The sequence below is a fragment of the Chinchilla lanigera genome, unplaced genomic scaffold (assembly GCF_000276665.1).
Source record: "Chinchilla lanigera isolate Chin_1 unplaced genomic scaffold, ChiLan1.0 scaffold00023, whole genome shotgun sequence".
NCBI classification, from domain to species: domain Eukaryota; kingdom Metazoa; phylum Chordata; class Mammalia; order Rodentia; family Chinchillidae; genus Chinchilla; species Chinchilla lanigera.
This window is the reverse complement of record NW_004955424.1, coordinates 17297579-17325363: the sequence shown is the minus strand read 5'-3', so window position 1 is coordinate 17325363 and position 27785 is coordinate 17297579. Positions and strand designations below refer to the sequence as shown.

At 35.9% G+C, this 27785-nt stretch overlaps 1 protein-coding gene across 15 annotated transcripts in view; it reads left to right on the top strand.

Moving 5' to 3' along the window:
• The first annotated feature begins 4087 nt into the window (after nucleotides 1-4087).
• Etaa1 (Ewing tumor-associated antigen 1) overlaps nucleotides 4088-27785 on the top strand; it is a 49587-nt gene continuing 25889 nt past the window's right edge. For 12 of the 15 annotated variants that reach the window (XR_001234236.1, XR_001234235.1, XR_001234233.1 and 9 more), the window contains exons 1-6: nucleotides 4088-4406; nucleotides 5357-5485; nucleotides 5728-5804; nucleotides 9457-9569; nucleotides 9979-11756; nucleotides 20370-20546. Coding sequence is in view for 2 of the 15 variants with exons in the window: in XM_005385677.2 (XP_005385734.1) it covers nucleotides 4214-4406; nucleotides 5357-5485; nucleotides 5728-5804; nucleotides 9457-9569; nucleotides 9979-11957; nucleotides 17274-17401 (2619 nt within the window). In the remaining 13 variants the exon portion in view is untranslated. Of the gene's footprint in view, nucleotides 4407-5356; nucleotides 5486-5727; nucleotides 5805-9456; nucleotides 9570-9978; nucleotides 11958-17273; nucleotides 24636-27785 lie in introns of those variants that run through there. The other 3 variants (XR_261075.2, XM_005385677.2, XM_005385678.2) reach the window with 3 other exon arrangements.

Here is a 27785-nt window from a genome sequence, read left to right as displayed (position 1 = left end):
CATAGTTTTACACACAGCACACCAGCAAAGTCTTACCTCAAATCAATCCGAGAGAATATGACTGTTTCAAAGTAACTTTTTGTCACAGAAAAGGACAATGATCCTACAGATTGGATTTTTTTGTTGTTGTTGTTCGTTTTGAGACAGGGTTTTCCTATGCAGTTCAAGCTGGCCTTGGACTCACTCTAGGCCCTAGCTGGCTTCAAACTCATGGTGATCCTCCTGCCTCAGCCTCCCGAGTGCTGGGATTATAGGCATGTGCCACCATACTTGGCTACAGATTGGATCTTAAAGTCAAATGCCCTCTTCTACTCCAATTATTTTTGCTTGGCCAACTGAGGCAGCAGAGGCTTTGATGGAGTAGGACTTTCTGAACTGAACCCAGACTTCACAGAAAGTAGGACCAAGAATAAACAAATGGGAGCACGTCAAATTAAAAGGCTTCTGCACAGCAAAAAATAATAATAATAATAATAATAGAGTGAAATAAATCAGAAAACAATTTTTGCCAGGTACTTCAGACAGAACACCAATATTGACAGTTTATCCAGAATACAAAAGATTAGACCCACCTCCAATAAAAGACCCAAACCAAAAGAAAGTACAAATGGCCAATAAATACACGAAGAGATGCTCAACACTGCTGGTCATTAATGAACTGTAAAGTAAAACAACACTGATTCCATCTTACCCAAGAAATAATGACCATCATCAAGAAATCAAATAATAAATGCTGGCGAAGTTGCACGGAGTTCTACATTATTGATGGGGACGTTAACTAGTAGAACCATAGAAATCGGTATGGAGAATCCTCAAAAACCTGAAACTCCATTTGACCCAGCTATTGCCCTTCTAGGTATCTTCTCAAAAGAGTTAAACTTATTTCTAGAGCTCTACTCAGAAAACATTTTAATTTGAAGTACATTTTTGACTATGACAAATTATGTGAAGAAACCTTGAAACTAAAATGTATGATAGCATCCTATGATTAGATAATGATTACACATTATAAGTATGCAAGGTGCGCTAACATTTTTTACAATGGGTTACTTAGACACTAGAGATTTGGGCAGTTAGGAGAGATTATTCACTGTTATCTTACTTGCAGCATTAATATGTTCAAAAGATTACCACAATTCTGGCTCCCGAAAGTGTTATTAAATTCTTCTAAGTACTTTAACTATCTAAATGTGAGTTGGTTATTTCTTTAGGTAAATTGTGAGTATATGTGTGTGTGTGTGTGTGTGTCAGTGAGCACATCTAGGCTTCTCAATCAGTTTAGTGTAGGAGAGATCCCTAAGAGAAATAACAACATTGCTACTAAATTAGCCAAATGGTGGCTCAAGTAACAAATACGAACTTTAAGAGATATAAATCACTTGTATTACAAACAGGTATATTGAATTATAATTACATAATGGTAAACAACAGTTTAAATATATATAGATTAAAAACAATCACAGCAAGGGAAAACATTAGTAAACAAGACTAAGGAAAAAAGAATGAACTTACTTGGTCATAAACTGTTTACATAAAATTGCTAGAAGTGAATTTCAAATTCAGTTCTAGGATGCCTGTTAGCCAAACTGAAGAGAGCAAAAAGAATAAGTTACGAAGAAGAAATTCATCGATTTCTTGGTAGAAGCTAGGATTTTTGCCTAATACTAGGACTTTAAAGTATTTCCATAAATAAATATAACACATACCTGAAAAAGTATGCAAAACAAAAGGCACAGCTCAATGAGCTGTGCCTTTTATCACAAGATGAATAGTTTTGCATCAACAACTAGAACAAAATAATGACCAAAGTGGGCTGGGGATTTAGCTCAGCGGCACAGCCCCTGCCTGGCAAGTGCAAGGTTGTGAGTTCGATTCTTGATACCAGAAAAAATAATAATAATAATGACCAAAGTCAATAAGCACCCCTTCCTCTATTCACTTGTCTTACTGTCCCCCCTTCTTCTCAAAAATGACCATTATAATGACTTTTATGTCAATCACTTCCTAGATTTCTCTTTATGGTTTTAACACCTAGGCTGACATCTCTATACAATGTAGAGTAATTTTGCCTGTTGGACTTTTATAGATAGTATGTAGGTAAGATGTGGGTTAGGAAGTCTACCCTCTTTTGCTCTACTTTATGTTTTGTTGTTACATGGAGCTATAGTTTTTCGTCACTAGGTAGCATTTTGTGTGAATATAGCTCAATACATTTCTGCTCCTGAGAGACATTTGGTTGACTCACAGTTTGTTGAATTATACTGCTAAGAACATTTTATAAAATGTATCTTGAGGACAAGTACCCACTGGGCATAGTCCTAAGAATGGGACTACTAGATCAAAAATTGTTTTCCAAAGTGGTTTTACCAAGTTCTACTGTTGACTGGCAGTATAGGACAGTTCCCACAGGCTTGCTTACTTCCTTGATATCTGCATTGTTCATCTTTTTAATTTTAGCCATTCTGAAAGTTTTCATTTATCCTTTCCTGATCAACAATTAAGTTAAACACCTTCTATAATTTTATTCACTGTTTAGATTTTTCTGTTATGAAAACCCTGCTCAAATGTCTCAATTTTGCTTATTGATCCTTTCTTTACATAGCTGATATATCAGCCCTTATATATCTTACAACTATCTTCTCCCAATTTCTGCCTTGCCCTTCATTCCCTTTAATATTTTTGATACACAGAAGTTCTCAAGTTGTCCATTTAGTTTAGTAAAAATTGTAATTATTTTCTTTGTAAGTGGTAACCTTTTGTTCCATTTAAAATTCATTTTTCTGGGGGCTGGGGATTTAGCTCAGCGGTACAGTGACTGCCTGGCAAGCACAAGGTCCTGAGTTCAATTCCTGGTCCCGGAACCACCACCACCCCCCCACAAAAAAAATTCATTTTCTGTCATGAAAACAAATTATTATACAATCTTTTAAAATAATGATTTTTTTTTTTCTTCTGGAACACCGGGTATTGAAACCACAGCCTTTGCACTGAGTTGCCCAGGCTGGGTTCCACTTGTAGATTCTCACACCTCAGCTTCCCAGAGTGCTAGGATTACCACGCCCTGTTTCCTTCATCAGTCTGTCTAGCCTTTTATCAATGTATCATTGTCTTAACTGTTAGAACCTTAAGTGTTGATACCTGATAGATCCAATTTCACTACACTTCAAGAGATTCAAGTTTCTTGAATATATTTGACCCTTTGCATTTCCATATAAATTTCAGAATAAACATGTCACATTGCAAACACACACATACTCTTGAGCTCCGGAATATATTTGCATTTATAGATCAATTTTGTAACAGTAGCAAGTTTCATATTCAATGGATATAGTATAAACTATAGAATAAGCCTTAATTTCTTTTAAAAATACTTTACAGTTTGTGCTGTATAGGCAACAATCTTTGGTTACATTTACTTCCAGTTTTTTATTATCTCATGTTACTATGTCATGTATCTTGAAAGCTTCGGGGGATTTTCTGTTGTTTGTTTTGTTTTGAGGTAACGTCTCCCTAAGTATTCAGGCTGTCTTTAAATTCACTATGAAGCCCAGCTGACCTTGAACTTGCAGCGTTCCTAATTCCTCAGCCTCAGGAGTGCTGGGATTACAGGCATGCACCACCACGCCTGACCAGAAAACTTCAGTTTTTGTTACTAATAAAATACAATTGAGCTTTCAGTGTTGACTTTGTATCCAGCAGCTCCGTTATGTCCTACTTTACTTAATTTAAATAATTTATTTAAATTTGATAATTTTCCTACTTTTTTGTACTTCTCTATGCACAGATCACCTATGAAAATTTAGGATTCCTCCTCATCCGTACCTACTAGTTCCTTTTGCTAAAACCCACAATAGTCTGAATTTGAGCAATGTGTACTTTTGATTGTAAATTTAATAAAGAGTAGCTAGTGGATTCAATCTCCTATCAACACTGTAACCTCACACTCTAAACTACTCGGTCTTGACCTCCATTCAATAGTCTGAGGCTAAGACACCCTCCACTGAGCGCAGAGGTCCAGGCCGCGCACGCGCACACTGTCGGCAACCTGTCAGCTCCGCCCCCTCGTCCAGACGCAGCCAATCAGTGGCAGCCTCTTGCGCGCGCGCCAGCAGCCAAAATGGCAGCGGCCGTTGGCGCGGAGTCCGATTTGTAAAGTTGTTGCTTCCTTCTCGTTGCAAAATGTGAAGCCGCCGGCGGAGGGGGGCTCCTAGGAATGAGTCGGAGGAGAAAATACGGGGGCACCCCCAGCCCGAAGAGCACGCCGCGCAAAACGGCAGCGGCTGAGGAATGCAGCTGGAGGGTCGAGCCGGGGAGGCGGCGGCTGAGGTCGGCCCGCCGCTGGGAGCCCCGCGGGCGTGGAGAGGGGTCTCCCGCCGCCGCCTCGTGCAGTAAAAGTCACCCCAAGGGTGAGACGCGGACAGCGAGCTTTCCCTGGCTTCGGCGCTGCAGCCTGCATTCCAGGCGTTAGCTGAAGTGTGGGGTGGGGGTGGGGATCCCCCGCCGCGCCTCTCTGGGCCGCGCCCTTCGCGAGTCCGTAAAGAACCCTGCCCCGCGGCTCGGAGCTACCGTGTTACCTGTGTGCGCTGGGACCTGCATTCCGTGTTGCCCCGGTCGGCAGCGAGGAGGCCCTCGGCTTGTGCTCAGCAGAACCGTTCTCCTTAAACTTTCTTGCCCTAGTGTGCTTTAGGGAACGGGGCGCACGAAAAGCTCCTGCTGGTCTCCCTCCAAGCCCGTAGTGATGGCCTGCTAAAGAAACCGGAAGTTGCTGCGCGTGACATCCCAAGAGTAGAATGAGTTGTTGGTGTTCTCTTGAAAAAGATTTAATAAATATGGCATAATAAGAACAAAACTCAGAGAAGCTTTACTGGGATATGTTGTTAAAACTCGGCTAGGAAAAGCACAAACTAAACGTTTTTAAGCTATTTTAGATAAAACTTCCTAGGAGATAGATCGCATATGCTAATTAATGTAGATTAGATGAAAATAACAACGAGGAAATAAAGGCTTTTACAGGACTTTCTGTTAGGATGCATTTGATTTTTTTGAAATGCGCCTGTAAGTTACAGGTGGTTCCCCCAACTCTGTCAGTGGTAATACATGGACCGCCTGAGCTTATACAGTATTATACACTTGTGGAGCTACCAAGTTTTCTGACAATACTTGCTCTTTACAGTGTTAAATGTATGAAGTGTTAACGTTAGATTTTCGTGTAAAACAATTTTCAGTTATGTTTCATGTAATTGTCTTTACAAGAAAGTTTTATATTGTAATCTAGTCTAAGCTATGTGATTTTGGAGTGCTGTGAAGTCAAGTAATGCTTTAAAATAGAATGTTATTTTAATTGCATTTCATATAGAAAAGTGTGAAACGCCAACGAGAATGCTGAAAATGGATTTATTATCATGTACCTTCAATTCTCCAAATGATCCAGATGGACAGAATGATATCTTTTGGGACCAGAATTCTCCAATGACAAAACAGTTAGGTAATTTATTAACATTTTTATATGAATATCTGATAAGTAGCTAAGCTTTAAATAAAATTTCAGGTAACACCAAGAACTTGTGTACGATATGAATGCTGTTGAGAATCTTTTGTGAATTTATCTGTGTTATTTCCATGTAATGTCAGAGTGCAGTCATCTAAGCAGCGCTAATAATTTTCAAAAAATGCCAGCAATTATTTGTTTTCTGTTTAAAATTTATAGAAATGTCTTTGTTTCTTTAGGTAAAGGAAGAAAAAAGCAGATTTACACCACAGATAGTGATGTGATTTCACATATTGTTAATCGTATTGCTCCTCAGGTAAATATCTCGTTTTATAGTTTATTTTAAAGCAATGAAAAATGGGCACTAAGTCTTTGTACAGTTCATTTATAAAAGTAATATTCTTTTATAATTCTCTTTTACAAAAATAAGGCAGTAAAGATCACTTTTACCTTTACTGTTTTTGAAATGCATGTTTTGGTTAAAGAAACGTAAATGAGATTGGTAATATATTCAGTGGTCCTTTGGGATCCCTAGAGGATTGGTTCTCTGACTCCCACAGATAGCAAAATCTGCAGGATTCAATTCCTTTATGTAAAAGGGTGTAATGTTAGCAAGTAGTTGATCCTTGTCCTCCCATATACTTTCTTTCCTTTTTTTTTTTTTTTTTGCATTGCTGGAAATTAGTCTCAGGTTCTCACACATTCGGCAAGTGCTTTTCCATTGAGCCGCACTCTGAGCACCTCAAATGTGCTTTAAGTCTTACCTAGATTACTCCTATGTCTACAAAGTTTGTAGTCGTTATACTGTGTTATTTGGGGAAAAAAGTCTGTATGTGTTTTGTATAGACCCAAGTGTTTTCTGAGTATTTTCAGTCTCCAGTTGGTTGAATCCTTGAATGCGGAACCTGCAGGCACAGAGGGCCATCTGTTTATATTTTCCTAAGGATACAATTTCTTTGTTATTTTAGAGTTGTGATTTTTGTCAAGAACTTGGTATATAGTTTGATTTTAATGTAACAACGTGGCCTCATTTTTCAAGTTACTAAAATAATAGAGTAAGTCAGTACAAATTTAAATTTTTGTAATGCGTTTGTTATTAGTATTTGTGTACTGTCTATCGTGTAGTTTCTCCCCATTGAAACTGCTCTTTGTATTCATTGCCTTAGCGTCTTCTTATCACTTTAAAACTGGATTTAAATTTAGTCTTCATTCAGCCTGTTATTGCTGTGTGACCTCAGGCAAGTCCTGTAAACTCTTACAACCTTAGTTCATTCAGCCACAAGCTAGAATTATTATTTGTCTCATAACAATTAAATTAGATAAAAATTATAAAGTAGGACACTATAAATTTAAGGTTAATTATAATAGTTTTGATTATTTGTTGTAATAGAATCATCTTCAAAAGTTTTTCTTGCTGTCAGTTACTGTTCTGCCAGCCTAAAATAGAAATACGAGTTTAAGTCAATCATTTGACACAAAGAAATCCAATAACACAGTAGCATTTATTGTATTAACCCTGTCACTATTCCTAACATAAAGCCAATACTTGAGAGTACCCTGAGCTGCTTTGCTCTTTTTTCCCTATTTAACATTTAAATCTAGAGAACATGCAGTGTTTGCTTAGCATTTTCTCTGAAGGAATGATGGTATTTTTCCTTAACATTTTCCTTGGATAGTTACTATAAGTTGGCCATAAACAATAGATGGCATTTGCCCAGTATGTGGTTATGAGGACTCACCATCATCCATATAGAGGAGACAGGATATAAAATTTCTCTTAGCTGTAAAATGTCCAAAATTACAAGTAGCACAATCAAAACAACTCTGTTGCTACTAGTTTGACATTCCATGTTTGGCCTGTCATAGAAACTCATTTATGTATGTATGGTTCATTAGGTAAATAGCGTTTGTGCTGCAGTTTTACTTACTCTGTAAGTTAACAATAAGTCTTCATTAATTGTGAGTTTCACATGAAAGAAGCATAATAAAATGTGTTTGGGCTGGCCAGCCTAAATAGTGATAAAAAGATAGTTGAGTAAATTATTGGATCCTTTACCTAAATGGGATGGAAGTAATAGCTCATATAAAGAAATGCAAGTGGTAACTTGTGTGAGAGAACAAATACAGTGAAATTAGGTACTTGTGAATATTACCCTCTTCAGCTGAGCGCTTTTAAAGCATATAAATCTTTTCATAGTCTCAAGGTCTCTTTAGAAGCTTGTCATGTTCTCAGAATGAAAATATTTATGTTACTTATTTTCAGGTGAGTTATCCTCAAATCATTACTTAATTTCTTTGTAAAGTTCTCAGAGATGGCATTTTTTAAACATGTACTCCCATTTTAATTGAACAGTCATTTCACTTTCTGCAGTGTTTAGTGTTTGTCTGAAGATGGTAGATAACTTTCCCTCATTTATTGAAACTTTACACTATGCTCTAGAATGAGCTGAAGTAAATTCGTTTAGGTACCTTTTACAACATCTGGATTAAAATTAAGAGTCAATAAGTTATGTAATTATTAATGAAATACAAATATTGGATTCCTGTTATATTAAATGTTTAAAAATTCTATAAATTGAAAATCACTACGTAAGTGGTCAGAGTCTACAGTTAAATCATTAAGAATATTTCTTAAATTCCTTAAAGATTGTTGTTGAAACAAAGAAAATACTGAATCCAAAAGTTAAAATGATTTTCTTGAATATTTTGAAAAGCTCAAGTCAACTAAGTTTAAGTGGATATTAAGAAAACTGCTTTGGGCTGGGGATTTAGCTCAGCGGCAAAGCGCCTGCCTGGCAAGCGCAAGGTAGTGAGTTCGGTTCCTGGTACCGGAGAAAAACCCAAAAAAAAAAAAAAAGAAAAGAAAACTGCTTTTTTTACTGAGGATTTTAAAGCACCAAATTATAGGAGTGCTTTAAATTTACTTGCATATAAGTGTAAAATGGCATTGTCTTTGTGTTGGTCATTGTGTTTGAAACCAAGCCATCATAGAAAGAGTCTTTTCCTTCCTGTCCCATGTAATCTAGTAATATGATTCGTTTTGTCTTTGGTTTTAGTGGGGATTTTTTGGCTATGCTAGGATCAAACCTAGGGCTTTGCACATGCTGAGCAAACACTACCACAGAGCTATATCCTTGGCCCCATAAGATTATTTTTTTTTACTTCATATGACGGTTATTTACATACATTCTAGTTACTATAAAAATCGAGTAAAAACTAGTTAATCAATTTGATTTGGTTTACAGTTAATCCATAAACCTCATCCTCTAGGATTTGAGGGGAAATCAAGTAACTGAAAAGCATAGTAAAAACTTCCATGTCTGTTATGGCTTGTGTCTAGATGTCCCCTCAAAGCCTCATGCAATCATGAGGCAGGCTTCTAGAGTTTATGATTGATTCATGGTCCAATGCTGGGATTATGGGTGTGTACTAGGGTGGGTAGCCTGCACAAAATATAAGGCAGGGAAAGATGCTTACTCTCTGCTGCTCCTCCCTTTATGCTCTTGCTGCTTTTGTTGTTTTCCACTATCATGAACTGCTGCCATGTGCCACTGTGCCTTGGAGCCAGCTGAGTATAGACTAAAACCTCCACAAACTGTGAGCAAAATAAACCTTTCCTTTTTTAGTTTGGGTGTCAGGTATTTTGCTTCAACAATCAAAGAAATAACCAATACAGAGTCTACAATGACCTTTTCCTAAATTTTATCTTGATTAATATTCTTTAATTCTCTCTACTTATATTTTCTTATTATCCCTACCTCATTCTTAGCACCACTCATGACGTATCTTTAACTCAGTCCTGACATTAATTGTACCTAATTGTTCTCAGCTTACATCACATGGATTGTCCAACAATAGATTATATTTCATCAGGGATAAGAAGAATTCAGTCAGGTGGTACAGAAGGATAACCCTGTGTATATTCCATTATTTTCAGTTCTTCTTTTTTCCCCCTCCCTTTTCCAAAGGTTGACAAACCAACAACTAATTCTATGCTGGGCATCTGGATTGGTGAAACTGCTATTCCCTGTACTCCCACTGTAGCAAAGGAAAAATCAAGAGTAAAAATGAGCTGCACAAAGTGAGTTCAAACTTTGAGCTTTTTTGAGATTCAGTGAATATTTTACATTTTAATAATAATGGGTTGTGGGGGGTTGTTTTTTGTGTTTCTGAGACAAGATCTTGCTATGCAGTTCAGGCTGGGCTTGAGCTCACTTTGTAGCCCAGGCTGGCCTCAAACTCACAATGATTCTCTTGCCTCAGCCTCCCAAGTGCTGGAATTACAGGTGTACGCCACGACACCCAGCTTCTAATGTTTTTATAAATATATTAAAATAAAATTTTCTCAGTTTTGAGTTGAAAAATTTTGGAGTTAAATTGTTTTGTAAGTTAAAATTTTGAAGTTTGAACATATTGAATCATATTAAATAACTGAATATAATACAGTCAAATGATTTCTTAGTTATAATTATTAAAATTTTGCTTAATAGGTTAAAAACACAAAATCGAGAAAAAGAACTTATGAAACTGGCTGAACAATTTGATAAAAATATGGAAGAACTAGATGTGATTCAAGAACAAACCAAGAAGGGTCTTGATTTTATCCAGATAATTTCAGACACAGAGACTTCGCCTAATTGTAAAGATTGTGTACAGATGCATTCATCATGTGATACAGTTCCTGAAATGGATAATGCTACATTAAAGAAGCCAATGGAAGGAAACACCTCGCTGTCTGGGGCAAATGATCAAACCAACAGTCAGAAGCCATTTGATCAAAGTGTTGAAGCAGCCTTTAATGCAATTTTTGATGGTTCTACTCAGAAATGTAGTGGACAGCTAAGCCAAGATCTGTCACAAGCTTTTTTGTACAACATTGATACTACTTTGGGGGAAAAAAGTGCTTTGACAAAGCAGAGTATCATTACTAATGAAAGTCTAGTCACTGAAACACTGCCAAGTAAAACCACAGTACCACTTTTTCCTCAAGTGGATATTCCCACAATGACAAAATCCTGCGTGACTCCCAAAACTGAGGAGGAGGAAGGGTCTGATAAGCACATGGTTGCATTTACTGCCAGTGATTTTGAGGAAGATTGGGAAAGCTTACTAAGAAATGAGCCTTTTGCTATGCAAAATACTGAAATGCTTGAACTTCTGCCTTCCAAAACTTTTCAGGTTAACGGTGGATCAAGAATGAATATAAGTCTAGATACCAGGTTAAGAAATTCAAAAATACTACAAGATCTTCCTTCAAACACACATAACCAAGACCTAATAGATGCTAAAGAATACAGATTTTCACCAAATCCAAACAGTAAAACAAGCAAATTACCACTCACTGGAAACAGAATGAAATTTGCAAAGTCTTTCAATGAAATTGTTATTCAAGACAAAACTCAGGATTGTGCAGTTGCATCTAAACTGAAAAAAGTAAAAGAAAATATTCACGCGAACTTTACTTCCAATATACATGCTTCTGAAAAAAAGTCTTTGAATGCACAATCCTCTAGTGAACAAAGAAATAAGCCCATTTTTAAGCATTTTTTCAAAGCACCTGTTAGTATTGACCCTTTTGGTTCTGCAACGTTAGTCAGTGAAACCAGTGTTAGTAACTCAAGTCAGACTAATGCATCAAAGTTAGACTCTTTCTTTGATGATTGGAATGATCCATTATTTGCTAATGAAATTATTAAAGCGTGTCATAAGTTAGAGACTACTTGGGAAACAAGTGATGTAGATGATGATTTGTTATATCAAGCATGTGATGATATTGAAAGACTGACCCAGCAACAAGACATAAAGGACAGCAAGAGTAGTCTTGAGATCAGTAATTCCAAACTTGGAGCCAAAAGTATGTCTACTGTGTCTAAAGGAGGAAGTCACTTGGAGCAACCACAGCATTTAAATCTGGGCAGCATTTCAGTACAGACATCTTTCTTGACAGATAACTCACAAATTGGTAAACCAATGATGATGGAGAAAAGGGAAACGTGTGGAAATTCTCCACATATTTTGGGAACAACAAATTTGACCATGTACTCTAAGAACTCAAATTGTGAGATGAATAATGTGCATGTGTCTTGGAGTCATTCTGATGTTCCAGTACATGTGACTAGTTCCAAATCAGTCCTTTCAAGAAGTTCAGATTTGAATGTGAGCTCAGATCACACTAACACAGAAATTGTTACTAGTAAGAAACCAACTACTCAGCAACTATCCCATATAGCCATGACAGATGAAACTCAGAGTGACCTTAACAAAACAGGTAGATCTTCAAAGTATACATTTACAAAGCTGAAAAATTCTCAGATTCTTTCTCAGCTCAATCAGAATTGTATAGCAGAACATATGACTGCTACCAAAATTACACGGAGTTTAGAGAAAAAGAAAACTGTCAACTCATGGGAGTCTGACCGACAGCAGTCTTTGATGAAGCTTTGTGAATCTTTGAAAGAGTCTTCAAAAGGTATGTATGGAAGTAGTTTTCTTTGATACTTCTATAGATATAGATAATTACCGTACCCAAAGGCTACGTGGTTTGTATTTCAAAAGATTACATTGGATTCTTTCTTAGCACTGGCAGTGACTGGCATATAGTAGGTAGTCTAAATATTTGTTCAATTTATTTTCTAGAAATTCATGCTTCTAAATAAAGTGTTAGGTTTAATATGTATATTTGCTGAGTATCTCATGGTTTAAAACTTTAGAGTGTCTCCTACTTTTAGCAGAATAGTGAGGTGAATAATAATTGAAATTTTGAAGTTTTCTAATTAAATATATTTGCTAGCATGATACCCTGTTATAAAACTCGGTGCTGGTTGTGACAGTTAGAATTGTGATTTACTTATTTCATAGAACCTGTCATTTTTGATTCTTCCAATTTCCATTTTCCCCAATTCTCCATTCTGTCAATAAATTCCATTGATTGTACCTCAGAATTTATATCTCGAGATCGTCCATCTTTCTTGTTCTTGATCACAACCACCCTTTCCAAATATACATTCCTTCACTAGATTATTGTAAGTCTTTTATAGTCCATTTCAGTTCCAGTCGACAAATAGTAAAATACTTTTTAAAAAATCAGATCAGCAAATATGACATTCCTGTGTGTGAAACAGCCTTCAGTAAGTATCCATATAATTCAAATGAAATCCAAATTATACACTGTGATCTACAAAGCTCTGAATTCTCTTTCCTTCAGTTGCCTATCATACTAATGCTTTGCTATCTCAGTTATGTTTCTCAAACAGGATATATTCTTTCCTTGTTCAAGAATGAGATGGCTGTGGCTTTGCCTAAAACTGCTTCCCAACATTGTCCCCCTATTCTATTTCATTGGTGCTTCTTATCCTTATGTCTCATTATAAGTAATAATTTCTCACAGGTTTCTCCTTGGGAGTCTATGAGTAGATCTTTTCTTTATTTTCTACCATTTCTAAATTCTTTAATCCCTTTTATCACAAGTTGTAATTAAATATTAGTGTATATTTCTGTCTTACCAGTGAATACCTTCCTGCCACAACCTTTGAGTTAGATATTATGCATTATTGTATGAAAATCTTGTAATTCACTGATAGTGTATTTTTTTATAAGGGAATATGTTGGGCATAAATTTGGTCCTTAATGATCAGAGACCTTGAGGCCAGGGATATAGCTCAGCAGCGCAAGTGCCTGTCTGGCAAACACAAGGGCCTGAGTTCGATTCCTGGTACAAAAAAAAAAAAAGTGGATCAGACCTCTTATAGTCTCAGGTCTTTGGAAATGTTGATTTCTTTACCAAAAACATTAAAGCCCTCAGGGTACACACAAGGCCAATTTCCATTTGTCCTTTAAAACGCAGTGTGTGTCAACCTACTTACAATGATTTACTTTCACTGAGGTGCTGACTTGTGCTACAGCATTTAGTATGCTGGCTTATAATTAGAGATTTTTCTTAGTCTCTCTCACTTGAAGATAACTTTGAATATATCAGTTACATAGATTAGTGCTAATGTGGTGAATTTTTAGCTTATGTATATAAGTATTTTGTGGTCCTGGCGATTGAACTCATGGCCTTATCATTGAATGCCATGCCTACCCTTTTTTAAATCTTTTTGAGACAGAATCTTGCTAAGTCACAAAATTTGCCCTGGATGGGCTTGAATTTACAGTCTTCCTATCTCAACCTCCCATAATACTGGGGTAAAAGATGTGTAACACCGTTCCCACATGGTTTCTTTTTTTTTTTGGCTTTTTTGAGACAGGGTCTCGCTGTGCAGTTCAGGCTGGCCTTGAGGTCTCTTTGTATCCTAGGCTGATCTCGAATTTGCAAGGATCCTCCTGCCTCAGCCTCCTGCCTCCTGCCTCAGCACTCGGGAGAGTGCGAGGATTATAGGCATGCGCCACCACGCCCGGCTATGGTTTCTTTTAACATTAAGTAATTTTCTGTCATTAGCTTCTGAGTAATACTTTTTTTGGTCGTTTCTGCTACAGCTTGCCTATTTAAATGACTCCCCCCCTTTTTATTAACTTGACAACGGTAGTAGGCTGCTTGTTTAAAGAGAAAAATAAGACCATATAGAATAATTGCTGTAACAAATTAATTAAATCTTCAGTTTCCCATTTCCTTCTACCATTTTATTAGAACAAACCACTCGTTTGTTATATACATCATGGAGCATTTTCTATGGTTACACACATAGTGTATATCTGCATAAATCTGTGTGTAATACAGGACTAATATACTATATGCCCATTATTTAGCACCCTGCTTTTGTCTTTATTCAGTATTACTATTTTTTCCAGTTAATACATATAGATTTATTTCTTTTAATGAATAGGTGGCAATGTAGCAATATTATGTTATATGGTTGTACCATAATATCTTTTTTTCCTGTTGGGGGAAGTTTAGGTTGGTTGCAGGACTTACTTATTTTGTAATTACAAACTATAATGAATATCCTTTTACATAAACTTTTGCATGTTTCTGTGTTTTATTCATTCCTAGAAAACTGGCATAAAGAATATTTTCATTTTTAATGGATATTGCTAGATTCTCCTACAGAATGTTACACCAGCTTATATATTTAAACCCAGCATAGGGGTTCATTCCTGTAATTCTAGCACTTGGGAGGCAGAGGCAGGAGAATTGCCCAGAATTCATGGCCAGCCTGAACTACATGGCAAGACCTTGTCTTAAAAACAAAGCAAAACAAAACAAATTTATGTACTTAAAAACACTGCCAAAGAATATTTCTTCATATCATAGCTCAAACTAGATGCTTTGAAGCTTTCAAAATTACTAGTCTATAATTTGACATATCTAAATTTACATTGAAGTGAACATATTGTAACTAATTCAGTCATGTTTCTAACATGAATTTATTTACACATAGTTAAAATACCATTACAAACTAATCTCTCTGGAGTATTTCAGCTTTCCCAAAACTCCTGTCATTTTATCTGCATTTTTTATAGATGAATAACCTGCTTTTAAGCTTATCTTACCAATTTTTCTATAAGCTTATTGAGAGTGGTTCTTAATTAATATTAACCTTGTCAATATTTTGTATGTTTCTACCTCCAAACTTTGGTGTGTAGCAAGCTGTTCTCCGGAGAATACCTTTGGAGCAAAACCCACTTAACTTTTATTGATTTAATTCAGGGCATGTTATGGCCTGTCCAAATTCAGTCAATAACTTGTTTCTGTACAAAGACACTACACTAAAAGTAGTTTCTACATTTTAAGTAGTTGAAAAAAATCAAAAAAAAATTTCATGACATTCAGAAATTGTATCAAATCAGATTTTATTGTCCGTAAACAAGGTTTTATTTGAATACACCATACTATTGATTTATATATTGTTGATGACTTTTTATGCTACAGTGGTGTGTGTAGTTGAACAGTTATAATCAAAGAGCATATGGTTTTCTGTTCCTTTAGAGAAACAAAATTTCCATATCCCTGTCTTGGTATCTGAAACCAATAAATTAAGGAGGAAAGTTTTATTTTAGCTCATAGTTTATAGACGTTTTAGTCCATAGACACCTGGCTCCAAGGCAGGGGGTGTGGCAGAGGAGAGGCAGACAAGAAGCACAGAAAAGGGAGGAACTGAGAGGGGTAAACCCTTCCAGGGCATTCCCACAGTGACCTGCTTCTTCCAGCCACACCCTGCCTCCTAATAGCAAGTCAGCTGTTAGCCCCCAGAATCTAGTCACCTTTCAAAAGCCTCACCTGTAAGCACAGGAGGCTTTGGGGGAACATGCAGATATAAACCATAGCAACCTCTGTGCTTTAAAATTAAGAAGGACTACTTTTGCTTAGTGTCTCGCAATAGTTCGATTTTTCAAGGGTATTTTTATTACAGATTGAGTTAAAGGGAAGGACTAATGGCAAAGTGGATCGCTGTCCCTAAATCAGATTTTCCTAGTATGATTTTATATCTTTGGAAATTATTTTTCATAATAAACCAATTACAAGACCAATTTTAGGAAATTATATTCTTTTCTGCCATTGTACATTATTAACCAGTTTTTCCTTCCAGTCTTATAATCAATTGAATGTAAACTCTGTGTATATACTCTGAGGTTTTTATTTTTTTAGCGTTGAGACTAAAATAGGTAATTAGGTGAGTTATAAAGTTCTTTTACTATATTTCTAAAATGAAAAATAGTTTAGGAATTAACATATCAAAATTATCTGGGGAGTTTATTTGAAATATGTATTTAACTCTGACTGTCCTCTCTCATTTCCATTTAATATGGAAGGGACAACATATATATTTTGAGAAATTCCTCCTTCAGTTAACAAAAGAGAGGTCTTATTACAAATTCTCTTTTGTAAATGCCTGTATGTAAATACTTTGCATCTGACAATGATACAGATTCTTACTCTCTTAAGAGCATCTTTTAAAGCATAAAATTTTACCAATAAAAGTTCATTTAAATATATATTAGGGTTGGGGCTGGGGATTTAGCTCAGCAGCACAGCGCCTGCCTGGCAAGCACAAGGTCGTGAGTTCGATTCCCAGTACCGGAAAAAAAAAAACAAAAAAAACCAATAAGTATATATTAGGGTTAATACCTTAAATTTAAAGTATTTAAATGAGAAAGTATTTCTAATATAAACTTTTAACTAAGTTTAATAGAGACTATTTTAACATTTCTACAAATGCATCCTCCAAATTAATCTCATAACAGTGGATCAGATTGCCAGTTTGATGTGAGAGATTTAATTGTCACCTCAAAATATTTTTCTCAATACCTGAAATAAGAACTCTGTAGAAAAAAAAGTAGTTATAAATATTAATGTAGCTTACGTAAAACACATTAGTTGAGGTTATAATACCCCTTTGTTTTCCAGTTTTTGAGACCAGGTCTTGCTATGTACAGTATTTTAGGGTGGTCAGGAGCTTACTAGGTAGCCCAGGCTGCCCTTGAACTGGCAGTGAACCTCTTACCTCAGCTTCTGGAGTGCTGGAATTACAGGCATCATGATACCCAACTTACCCAATTTAATTTTAGTTTTATTGCTTTTCTGTTGGAGTTTATATAACATTTTAAATCTCTGTTTTTCAGGTATATATATTAGATACCATTATCCACAAGAATTGTTTGGTGGACAGTCAAAAGAACAGTTTTTGAGCTTATTGAAATTAACTGAAAAGGATGTATTAAATGGGGATGGCTCTGTCAGTGCTTAGTTATCTTTTAACCTGGAGGAGCATTGTATTTATATGTATACACTTGGAATCTTATTTAGTCTATATGCTATAAATTAACATATATTTTGTTTAATTTTTAGAGGAAGAGGAAAAATATAGAAAGTATTCCCCTGAAGAAATTCAGAGAAAACGACAAGAAGCATTGGTTCGAAGAATGGCCAAAGCCAAGGCATCATCTGTAAACTCAGCTCCCATTCAATTTCTTTAAAGAAATATTGGTTGCAAGACAAAAACTATTGACTATCTGTGATAGGAAGGTTTTCTTTTAATTTCTCTGTGAGAAACTTAATGCTGTCTTTTAAAGCATGGACTTCTGTATTATTTAATAAACCAGTGTTTGCAATGATGAATGAAACTTTGGGGCTATATATGAAAATAATTAAAAAGTTAGAGAAATTCTGGAACATTAGGAATTATGTAATAAAATTATACTGAGGAATATAGTTGTATTTTTAAGTCTTCCTCTTGCAGAGGATCAAAAAATAATTACCTAATTTTTTATTATGTCTTTTGCTAATACTGAGCTTTGACTTCGTAAGTTAATAGACACTATTACAGTTTTATTTCAGTAGCTGTTACTTAAGGTTTTCATGCATTTCCAAATTTTAATTAATATTTCTATTTTCCCAGGAACATGCTTAGTAGGAAATAAGAATGTCAATTCTGTTTGTAACGAAATTTCTATTTTCAGTTCTTAGTCAAAGTGGATTTGATTTTGGGTATTTCTAAACTGTGATATAGTTTGGAAACTACCATTTTTAGTAAAAACACTTGGTTTAGGAAGTGTAGAAAAAGAATAGTGGATTAGCTGTATTCAGTAAGTAATCTAGTGTCATTAATGTTTACACCTAGCAGAAACTTTAGATATCATCTGATGTACATTATTGTATGGGTGAGGAAAATTACTGCTGTTACTTCCAACATCATAGGCAAATTAAAGCTGTGCTTGTATTACAGTGATCTCTGAATATCTAAACTGTTAATACCATTTGCTTCAAACTAGTAATCTGTAAAATAACTTGGAAGAACATTAATTATTTTACACTACAAAGAATACAGTTAAAAGCACATCAAAGACTATTTAATAGCAGTGCTTATTGTTCATTATTTTAAAGAATTAATCTTACCAGGATATATGACTGAGCTTTTTCCTTTTGGTTTTCCTGCAATTTTCTTCCCAATTAATTAGCTTTACCAGCCCCCTCCCCCTTTTGCCTTCTTGGAATTAGTTGTGCCAATAATAGCCATCTAACTAGAGGACATAACGCAGTAAGAATGCTTTATTTGTCTTAAGTGACCTTAGGAGACCTTAGAGAGGTTACAGATACGAAATACATCCGATGGTTTTTGGTTGTTTTAGAGCTGTAATGACATGGTAGCTGTTGCTTTTTGGCTGTGTATCACTTTATAAGTACTGTAATATTTTTGTATAGATTTTAAGTAGCCTGTATTGCCTAGAAATATATAATGCAGATAAGTTGATATGTGAGAAAATGAAGAAAAGCTCTTTTTTTATGAAGTGACTTCACTGTATTTTGACTATGCCTTGAATATCTGTGAGTGAATTTGAACAGAATCATGTTGCAGAGATTCTTTCCTGCCCCTCTTGAATCTATTTGACTCTGGTTGCCTGAGGTTTAGAATTGGAAAACGTTAAAAAAAAAAAGAATTGAAAAATGTGTCTAGCAACAGTTATATTTAGTTTAACACTTGGGTAATGTGAATGATAATTTATTTAAAATCTGACTGTTTTCAATTACTATTGCCATTGTGATTGTAATCACTTGTGGGATTCAAACACAAAATATCAGACTTGCCTTTGTGCCTTTTTAGACCTCACAAATGAGGTATATGGAACTGAGTTCAGGTGTGCCCCCTTGTAAAGTCCACAAGAAAACCGTATTTGGTAAATCTAACATTGGTAAATGTTTTATTTACTAGAAATGGTTTTAAGCACTTTATGTATTGAACTCACTTTTCAAAATGACTGTACAAAGTAACATTTTCATGCAAATAAGGAAAGGAAATAGTAACTATCAAAATTACAATTAGAAACAAGTTGGAACTGAAGTTTGAATTCAGGTAGTATAATACCAAAAACTGATTTTTTAAGGTGCAGGTGAGAGTTTATTAAATCAGGACTGGAGAAGGTACAGCACAAATTGAAGCATGCAGCACCCAAACTGAACTAAATCTAAGATTTCTGAAAATCACCTGCTAATTCCACCTTTGGCCAATTTCTGGCATAACGGCACAGTGGCCTGTCAGAAGAGAGGAGGAAGTAAGTCTTGGCTGGGTTTTGTAATGATCTCTGCATAGTTTTCAAAGCCTGGCCAAAGGTTTATTGTTGAGTCTTCATAGTAGACACAGCTGCAAGTAGAAAGATGGCTGTGACATCACAGCCCTGATGCACATCAGGAGCTGGGAGTTCTAGCTGGGGCCTGGATGAGAGCAGAACAGGCCGTGGGTGAGGGTAAACTTTGTGCTAAGCAACCTGTCACTACCATTGGGTTTTCACAGGTCCCAGAAAGGAGCTTTTTCTTGAAGACTGTTTCTGTAGCCAGTGAGGCTAAAGCTTTCAATGATCAGGGACTGCACTGGTTCAAAGGGAGCCTTCAGAGTCACCAGGCCAGGAGTTATCATTGTGGTCAATATAAGTATGAGAAAAGCCCCAAAACTGTGATGGGCAGGAGGACTGTACTGAGGATTGAACCTAGGACCTTTGCACTGAGCAGAAGTTCCCCAGCTCTTGTTTTTTGGTTTGAGATAGGACTTATATTGCCTGGGTTGGGCTCCAACTTGGAATTCTCCTGCTCTCCGAGGTTTGGGATTACAACTGTGTGCACCATACCAGGCTGTGACTTTAAATGTTGATTGTAATAACCAGTGATCTACTGAAATTATCTGTACAGCAAAATATTAAAGCATTCCAGTCAGTTATACCAGAAATTTCATGAGTAGTCTATAGATTTCTTAATTTTCTAGCTCAAGAAAATTCTTTCTTTTTTTCCTTTTCTAATTCATGTTGCAAATGACTGCTACACTTTGGATGTGTAAATGCTGACTATATGAATGTACATGTACATACAGGTTGCCTTTTTTCAGTCAAATGTTAGAAGAATAGGGAGTAAAATGCAGTTATTTTTAATTGTCTTCATTTTACTTCATTATTTTAGTAACTTCTGGATGTTGTGGCTTTAGATCCATTGAGGACAAACTTATTTCCTACTCCGAAACATAATATACGTCAGTGGTGGTGAGCCTGTGACACATATGCTGCAGCAGACTGTCACTGAAAGCTGTAAGAGGTTCTCCGTCACTGGTAGACCTCAAGCTGCTAGTAAAACTCCAAGGTGAGTAGATAAGTTAACGCTGCTGGTTAGCTATACAAAATAGAGTGATGGTGTTCAAGTATTTTACAGGCCTTTTTCTACTCCTCTGAGTTGAAGTCTCTAAAAACCTTGCTGTTACGTGCATTCTCCCTATTCATATTTACATATTAGAAGTTATATTTATTGATATTTTAAATGAACTATCACATGTGAGCACACATCTTTAATATTTTCTAAGAAACTTGAGAAAAATACATTGTTTCTGTCTTTGTTAAGTCTTTGATGTGTGACTGCATCCTATAGCTGTCGTTAAATGTTTCTGCATTTAATTTGTTAGAAGATGTTACAGTTGAAATGTATGAAGAAAGTCCAGTCTCACACAGATAGGTACTGTAGGTAGGAAAGGAAGAGATACAACATTCTTTTCGGGTCAGCCTTAGGTGTTCTTTGATTGTACACTAAAACTTGCAAAGTGGTAGCTTTGTAAAGGTTAGTTCCAAGAAGAAATAACAAAGACTGCCTGTTATAGTACTCTTTTGATTGAAACCACCCAGTAAAGAAAAAAAAAAAAACTGGACTTTAAGGCAGGATATCAAGAGATTAGGAAAGTGGAAATGTGGATCAACACAAAAGAATCCTGAGCAACAGAAGTGATGAACATGTAGGTAACTGTAATAGATTTTTTAAAAGTTATTGGAATCTCTTTAGAAAAAGTTGGTTAAAAATACTAAGAGTCTGGTGGAGTTCATAGCATATAATATTTAAATACATGGCAATAGCATGAAGATGAGGAGAGAAAGGGTTATTTCTTATTTTGTACTCTTGACATGCTTGAGTCATTATTCCCCAGCAACACTTCACTTCCTGGGGGATTTTTGTTCTGATTTTTGGTACTGGAGGTTGAACCCAGGACCTTTACCCTGAGGTGTGTTCCCAGCCCTTTTTGTTCTTTGAGATAGTCTTGCTAAATTGCCAAGGCTAGGCTCCAGTGTGGGATCCTCTCACCTTAGCCTCCAGAATGCTAGGATTACAGGCACACACCATCACTTCCACTTCAGCATTTCTGTTCGCACAGTGCATTAGCATTCTCCAGAGAAGGAGAACCAGTAGGCTGTGTACACAGTATTACTGGCTTGGCTTGCATGTTCGGAGCTTGGCTAAACTCGCAGTGGCTGTGTGCAAGCTGGAGAACGAGGTAAACCTGTAGCTAATTAGCTTTAAAAAGGTGGAAGCTTCAGAGGGACCAACAGCACGGTCCAGTCCAAGGCTGAATGCCTGGAAGCCCACTGAAGAGCAGCGTGAGTTCACATTCAGAGGATAAAGAAGCTGGTGTCTGATGTAATGGGCAATGGCAGCAGTGAGAAAGCACACTCATGAAGGACCCAGCTTGCATGAGTGGCCCTACTTGGCCTTTCTGCTTTTTGTTTTATCCAGGCCTCAGCCTGTTAATTGCTGCCACCCATATTCCAGGTCAGTCTTCCCCCTCGTTGCTGACCCACATGCTAATGTCTCACAGTCACACTCAGTGTTTACTATTTTCTAGGCATCTCAGTCCAAGATCGACCATCACAGTATATTAACTGAATAATTGTATAATGTACTGATTGTACAGCTTGCTCAGTCTACTGGTCACTACATAAATACATGAGTGATCAGTCACGTTGCTCCTTTCAAAATCTGTCTGTGATTGGTTATTGCCTTTTTATAATTCAGCTTGTACTCTGAAAGCAAAGTTTGTTGTGTGCTGTTATTTTCTCCTTCCAATAAATTCATCTGACATGTTAAAAAAATGTAAACTTGGAATTAACCAATAAAGATGAAAATATCAAAAACCAAAAAGTGTAACATTGGAAGTGAAAAGACCAACATAAATGGAGTTATAAAAGCAATAGCTGTGGATGAGAGTGTTGGCACTTTTTCAGAAGACTAAGCACTCAGAAGAACTTAGTGCTGGCAAACTGACCAGCATGAATGGAGTGACTGTGATTAAAAGAATGAAGGTGGTCAGACATGGTGGCACAGGCTGAGGCAGGAGGATCACCATTGAGTTTGAGGCAGCTACATAGCAAGATGCAAGATCTTGTCTCAAAAAACCAAAAAAATAAAGAATAAAGATGTCCTAGAGAATGTGACTGGCAAGAAACTGCATGAGAGGAGCTCTCAGCTATTTAATGACACTAAAAAGTTTGATGGCATTAAAAGTTTAAAATGTAGGAAGTTGACCAAAACGTGAATAAGAGTACAACACCACAGAAGACTAAAGGTGCTGCATTTTAAATGAGGAAGAAAAGCAGTGTTAAAACTGCATGACTAATTCTTTGCAGAAAAAGAAAATTAATACTTTATACATTTAAAGACAAACGATTTCTAGACATTCACTACTAACTCAGGTCTTTTAGTTTTTTAAAGTCACAGAACATTGGTAAAATTCCCCATAGATTCAAAGACGGCTTTTGTGGTTTTGGCTTGCATGGTCATTTTTACAGTTCGGCAGTCCGTGCGAGATGTCAACTGCAGTAACGTATACTATGCATGAAGTGGTGTCATATAACCCGTAGGTAAATTGATAAATTGAAGACTTACACTATAAACCCTAAAGCAACTGCTACTAAAGAGTTATAACTAGTATAACCCAACCAGAAAATAAGATGGGATAATAAAAACAATCCTAGAAGAGGTAGAAAATGGGGGCAGGACAGGGGGGACCAATGGAACACAGAAAACCAATAGCAGTGTGATAAAGACCTAAACATAATCATATGTGTACTCATGTAGAATGTAAGTAGTCTAAGGACTCCAAGTAAAATTCAGAGATGGTTAGATTGGGTTAAAAAACATTGCATCCACACATGGCTCAGTGATGGTCATATGTTCTGAGAACTGCATTATGTGACCTCATTGTGCAAATATTGCAGAGTGTACTTAAACTAATTGGCTGTGATGTCACCAGATGATACTATCTCATTGGGCCACCATCATATATTCAGTTCTTCATCGACCAAAAAGCCATTATGTGGGGCGTGACTATATGTGATGCCTACGAAAAGACACTTGAAGTTCAAAAACACTAGTGGGCTAAATTAAAGATGGTAAAGATTTATCATGCAAAAAAACTATTGGCTGGTCGTCAGTATCAGACAGAGGAAATTTTATAGCAAAGATAATTATGAAAGGTGAAAATCATACAATGATGAAATAAATAGTCAAGAGGACATAACCCAAATATCCATGCAACTAATAATAGGTTAAAAATACATAAAAGACAGAAAATTACAAAACAATTTAAACAAATTCTATGATTCTAAATAAAGATTTGGTTGAGTCTCTTGTACAATATCTACTTTGAGTCATATGCAAAAACAATAGATTTTGTATTTGTGTGCTACTATTGTTAATATATCTTAAGAATCATAATGCTTCAATACCAAAATTTTAACTAGGAGGCTTTTATTACACTACTTGATAAAACAGAAAGCTTTACATGTAAATTTATATTAAATATTTATAGTACATAAATATGATTGACATCTATAGGAGTTCTGTGAATTATTCTTTTGAAAACAAACTTTGTAATAATAATTTCCTATTTTGACTTTTTTTATGCCTATATTCCTGCAAAAACACCAATGATAGTACATATACTTTATGTTCGAAATACTAGAAATGAGATTTTTGACATGATGCAAGCTAGCAATAGCCTGTAAGCTTTGCTGTATAAGATTCCTAGCTTTTACTGGTATATAATTTTTGTTAAATAAAATATTTAATTAATACTTGAAAAAACTTAAAAAGAACTTTGTTCAAACATTTTTATTTCAGCTAGCTAAAAAGAGATTATACAAACATCACTATCATTTAAAATACATTCTGTGTTCAATTATGCCATCTTGTATCATTCTTTATTAATATTTGTTCAGGCCTTCACTTTTCTGTGCTCATTACAGTCATTTATGTGAGCAAACAAGTCAGTGATACACTTCAGTATAATGTAATTGCCTTTTTATACATATTCAGTCTGCTTATACATATAGGTTTTGATTTATCTTCTGGTGGAGACTTTTTATTTTTCTAGCATGCAACTATAAAATTTCATTAAATTTGGCTTTCTTTTTTTTTTTTTTTTTTTTTTTTTTGGTTTTTCTCCGGTACCGGGAACCGAACCAATACCCTTGTGCTTGCCAGGCAGGCGCTTTGCCGCTGAGCTAAATCCCCAGCCCCAGATTTGACTTTCTTTAAAAAAAAATGAGTAAGCCAAAAGTCCATTTAATACCCATGTAGCTAGCAGGATATGATAACTGTTGAAAGTGTGTTAAAAATGTTTTTTAATTGTTTCATTACATTAGATCTTATTTGAGTTACGTTTATTGTCTTAATATTATTTATTATTTTCTTATTTTTTCTCAAAAAATATATAAGGATATGTGTCTGAAAATTGAAGACCTAAAAATTAAAGTTAACTTAAAAAGAATTGTTTCCAAACTTTCTTTCAGATTATCTAAACCCACTTACATAGCATATTCATTATGTTTATCATTCATTTTTCTAATGAATTTTGTAAAATATGCCAAATACATTAAAATACTGAAACAGTGGCACAAGCACCACGGTAATGCTGACGAAACTAACTAGACTTTTGTGAAATGCATAAATGTAACTTAAATAAGTGTGACAAAAATTAAAGTACAGAGCTGTTATGTAGTACTTACACTTTAAAATGTTTAAAGTGATATCCTAAAGTTAGGTTTGTTCTCAGCATAGTTGATAATTGATTAAATAAAATGTTCTACCTTCTTATTTGAATTATTCTATTATAGTCCATTCTTTAGGTATAGCTTGCGCCAACTGCTCAAACGATGCCCTTCCACGTGTTTCTCTGTATCTCCATTTCTCACTTCAGTGATTGTCTCTGCTAACTTCATCTTCAAACAAGCTCTGTCCATACAGTGAGAAAGACAGATCCTAGCATTCACAGGTGTACGTGGCTCAAACCCTCACAAAGACACAGACCTCCTCCACCTCTTTACCTGCCAGCTCCCTTCTCAGTCACTTTCTGCTTTTCATCTCCTGGGTTAGAGAAATGGACCTTAGTTGATGACCTTACCAGAATGGTGACACACAAGGGTGGCAATTTCTAAGAGTAAAAGCTGGGCGTGGTGGCGCATGCCTGTAATCCCAGCATTCGGGAGGTTGAGGCAGGAGGGTCGTTTCGAGTTCGAGGCCAGCCTGAGCTACAAAGTGAGTTCAAGACCAGCCTGAACTGCGTATCGAGACCCTGTCTCAAAAAAGACAAAAAAAAAAAAAATTTCAAAGAGAAAGAAATATGGGATACACAAAAAAGTAGTCTTACTTTCTTGAATTCGTCCCTGACTTTTATCTTATTTTATTTTTTTTAATTTTTTTTGTCTTTTTGAGACAGGGTCTCTATGCAGTTCAGGCTGGCCTTGAGCTCACTTTGTAGCCCAGGCTGGTCTTGAACTCAGAACGATCATCCTGCCTCTGCCTCCCCAATGCTGGGATTACAGGCATGTGCCACTATGCCCGGCTCAGTTTGTCTCATTTTGAAATGTAAAGAAAGGTAGGATATTGCTGATGAAAGAGTAGATTACTTTAGCAAAGTATTACTGAGCTCTCACATAACTCTCACATTTTTGGTTCCAAGTTGGATATTCCACTTTAAAAAGGACCCAATACTTTAAGCAACTTATACCATAAAATATAGGAAGTTTTGTGTCTGAAAAAACAAACCTCTAAAATTAAGAAATTAAGCTTAAAATAACAATCCATTCAAATGGTGTCATACAGCAGACAGAAAGTATTTTAATATGACCAGAACTTCCCAATGCAGGCTCAGATACGTTGTCATGTCAGCGCTGGCTATTCAGTTTCTGTGGTGTGGGACACTTGCTCAAGCTCCTGCTGTTTGAGTTTCTGGAACTATAAATGCGTAAATCTCAGTACTGCCTTGTGAGCCTAGTTGAGAAAGTCAGTTTAGGGGCTAGGGATTTAGCTCATCGGCACAGTGCCCGCCTGGCAAGTACAAGGTCGTGAGTTTGATTCCCAGTACTGGAAAAAAACCTGAAAAAAAAAAACAAAAAAAAAAACAGCAACAAAGTCAGCTTCGAAACAACCATAAAAATCTTGGTTTTGGAGTATATCCATCATTTATTTAAAAGAAAAGCTGAGAGGGAACATGTAAGCATAAGTCTCCAGAGGCCTACAGATAAATTTACCCTGTATTGAAGATGCTTCTCCAAATTGTTAAAACATTTTCTAGTGTGAATAACCTTAAATGAAAGTTGCTAAATGATTAAGTGATTGAGAACAGAAATGTTGAATTAAGACAGCAAAGCAGAACTGCCTGGTTAATCCACATGGTCATGAGAGGTATGTTACATGCATATTTTTAGGTATGTGTTTTATTCATCAGTAAACAATTTATAAGTTATTTTCCTCCTTTATACATTTTATTTCATTTACATGTTTTACTTTGTATCAGGTAATACCTACATGAAAATTATTGGGTAGTTGTAGTTCTTGTGAGTGCTCTTATTTCTGATTTTAATGGTGATGTATGTAGTACTTTTTCTAAAAAACACCTGCATTTCAGGTTTTTACACTGATGTCATGCTAATGTTTTTTATTATATTGTTAATTAAAAACTGAAGAATTGCTTTTTTCTTTTTGACATGCTGTATTATCATGGAGATGGCTATTGTAGATTCTACTTGATAGTCTCTAATGTCTATATTCCCTTTTTTTCATTTGTTACTAGAATTCCCTAATTTTACTTGAGTCCACATGCACCCACCAAAACTAGGGTGTCACATGTCATTACGGAAGTACATATGCTCGGTCTGTTTCAGAAGAGATAAACTTTCACTGTATTTTGGGTTTTTTTGTATGTTTGTTTGGGGTTTTTTTTGTTTTGTTTTGTCTTTTTGAGACAGGGTCTCGCTATGCAGTTCAGGCTGGCCCTGAGCTCACTTTGTAGCCCGCCTGGTCTCGAACTCGCAACAATCCTCCTGCCTCAGCCTCCTGAGTGCTGGGATTACAGGCATGCGCCTCCACGCCCAGCTTTGTTTAAGTTATTTTTATTTGGAGTCTGCCACTGCAGGTAAACTTATTGCCTCATCAATATAATGACCATGTGAGCTTTCTCTCTTGTTTTCTGTTTTTAATTTTACATTATTAAATTTTCCTAATAATAAACCATCTTTGTAATACTAGAACATTCCAACCCTACTCAATCATTTTCTTTTA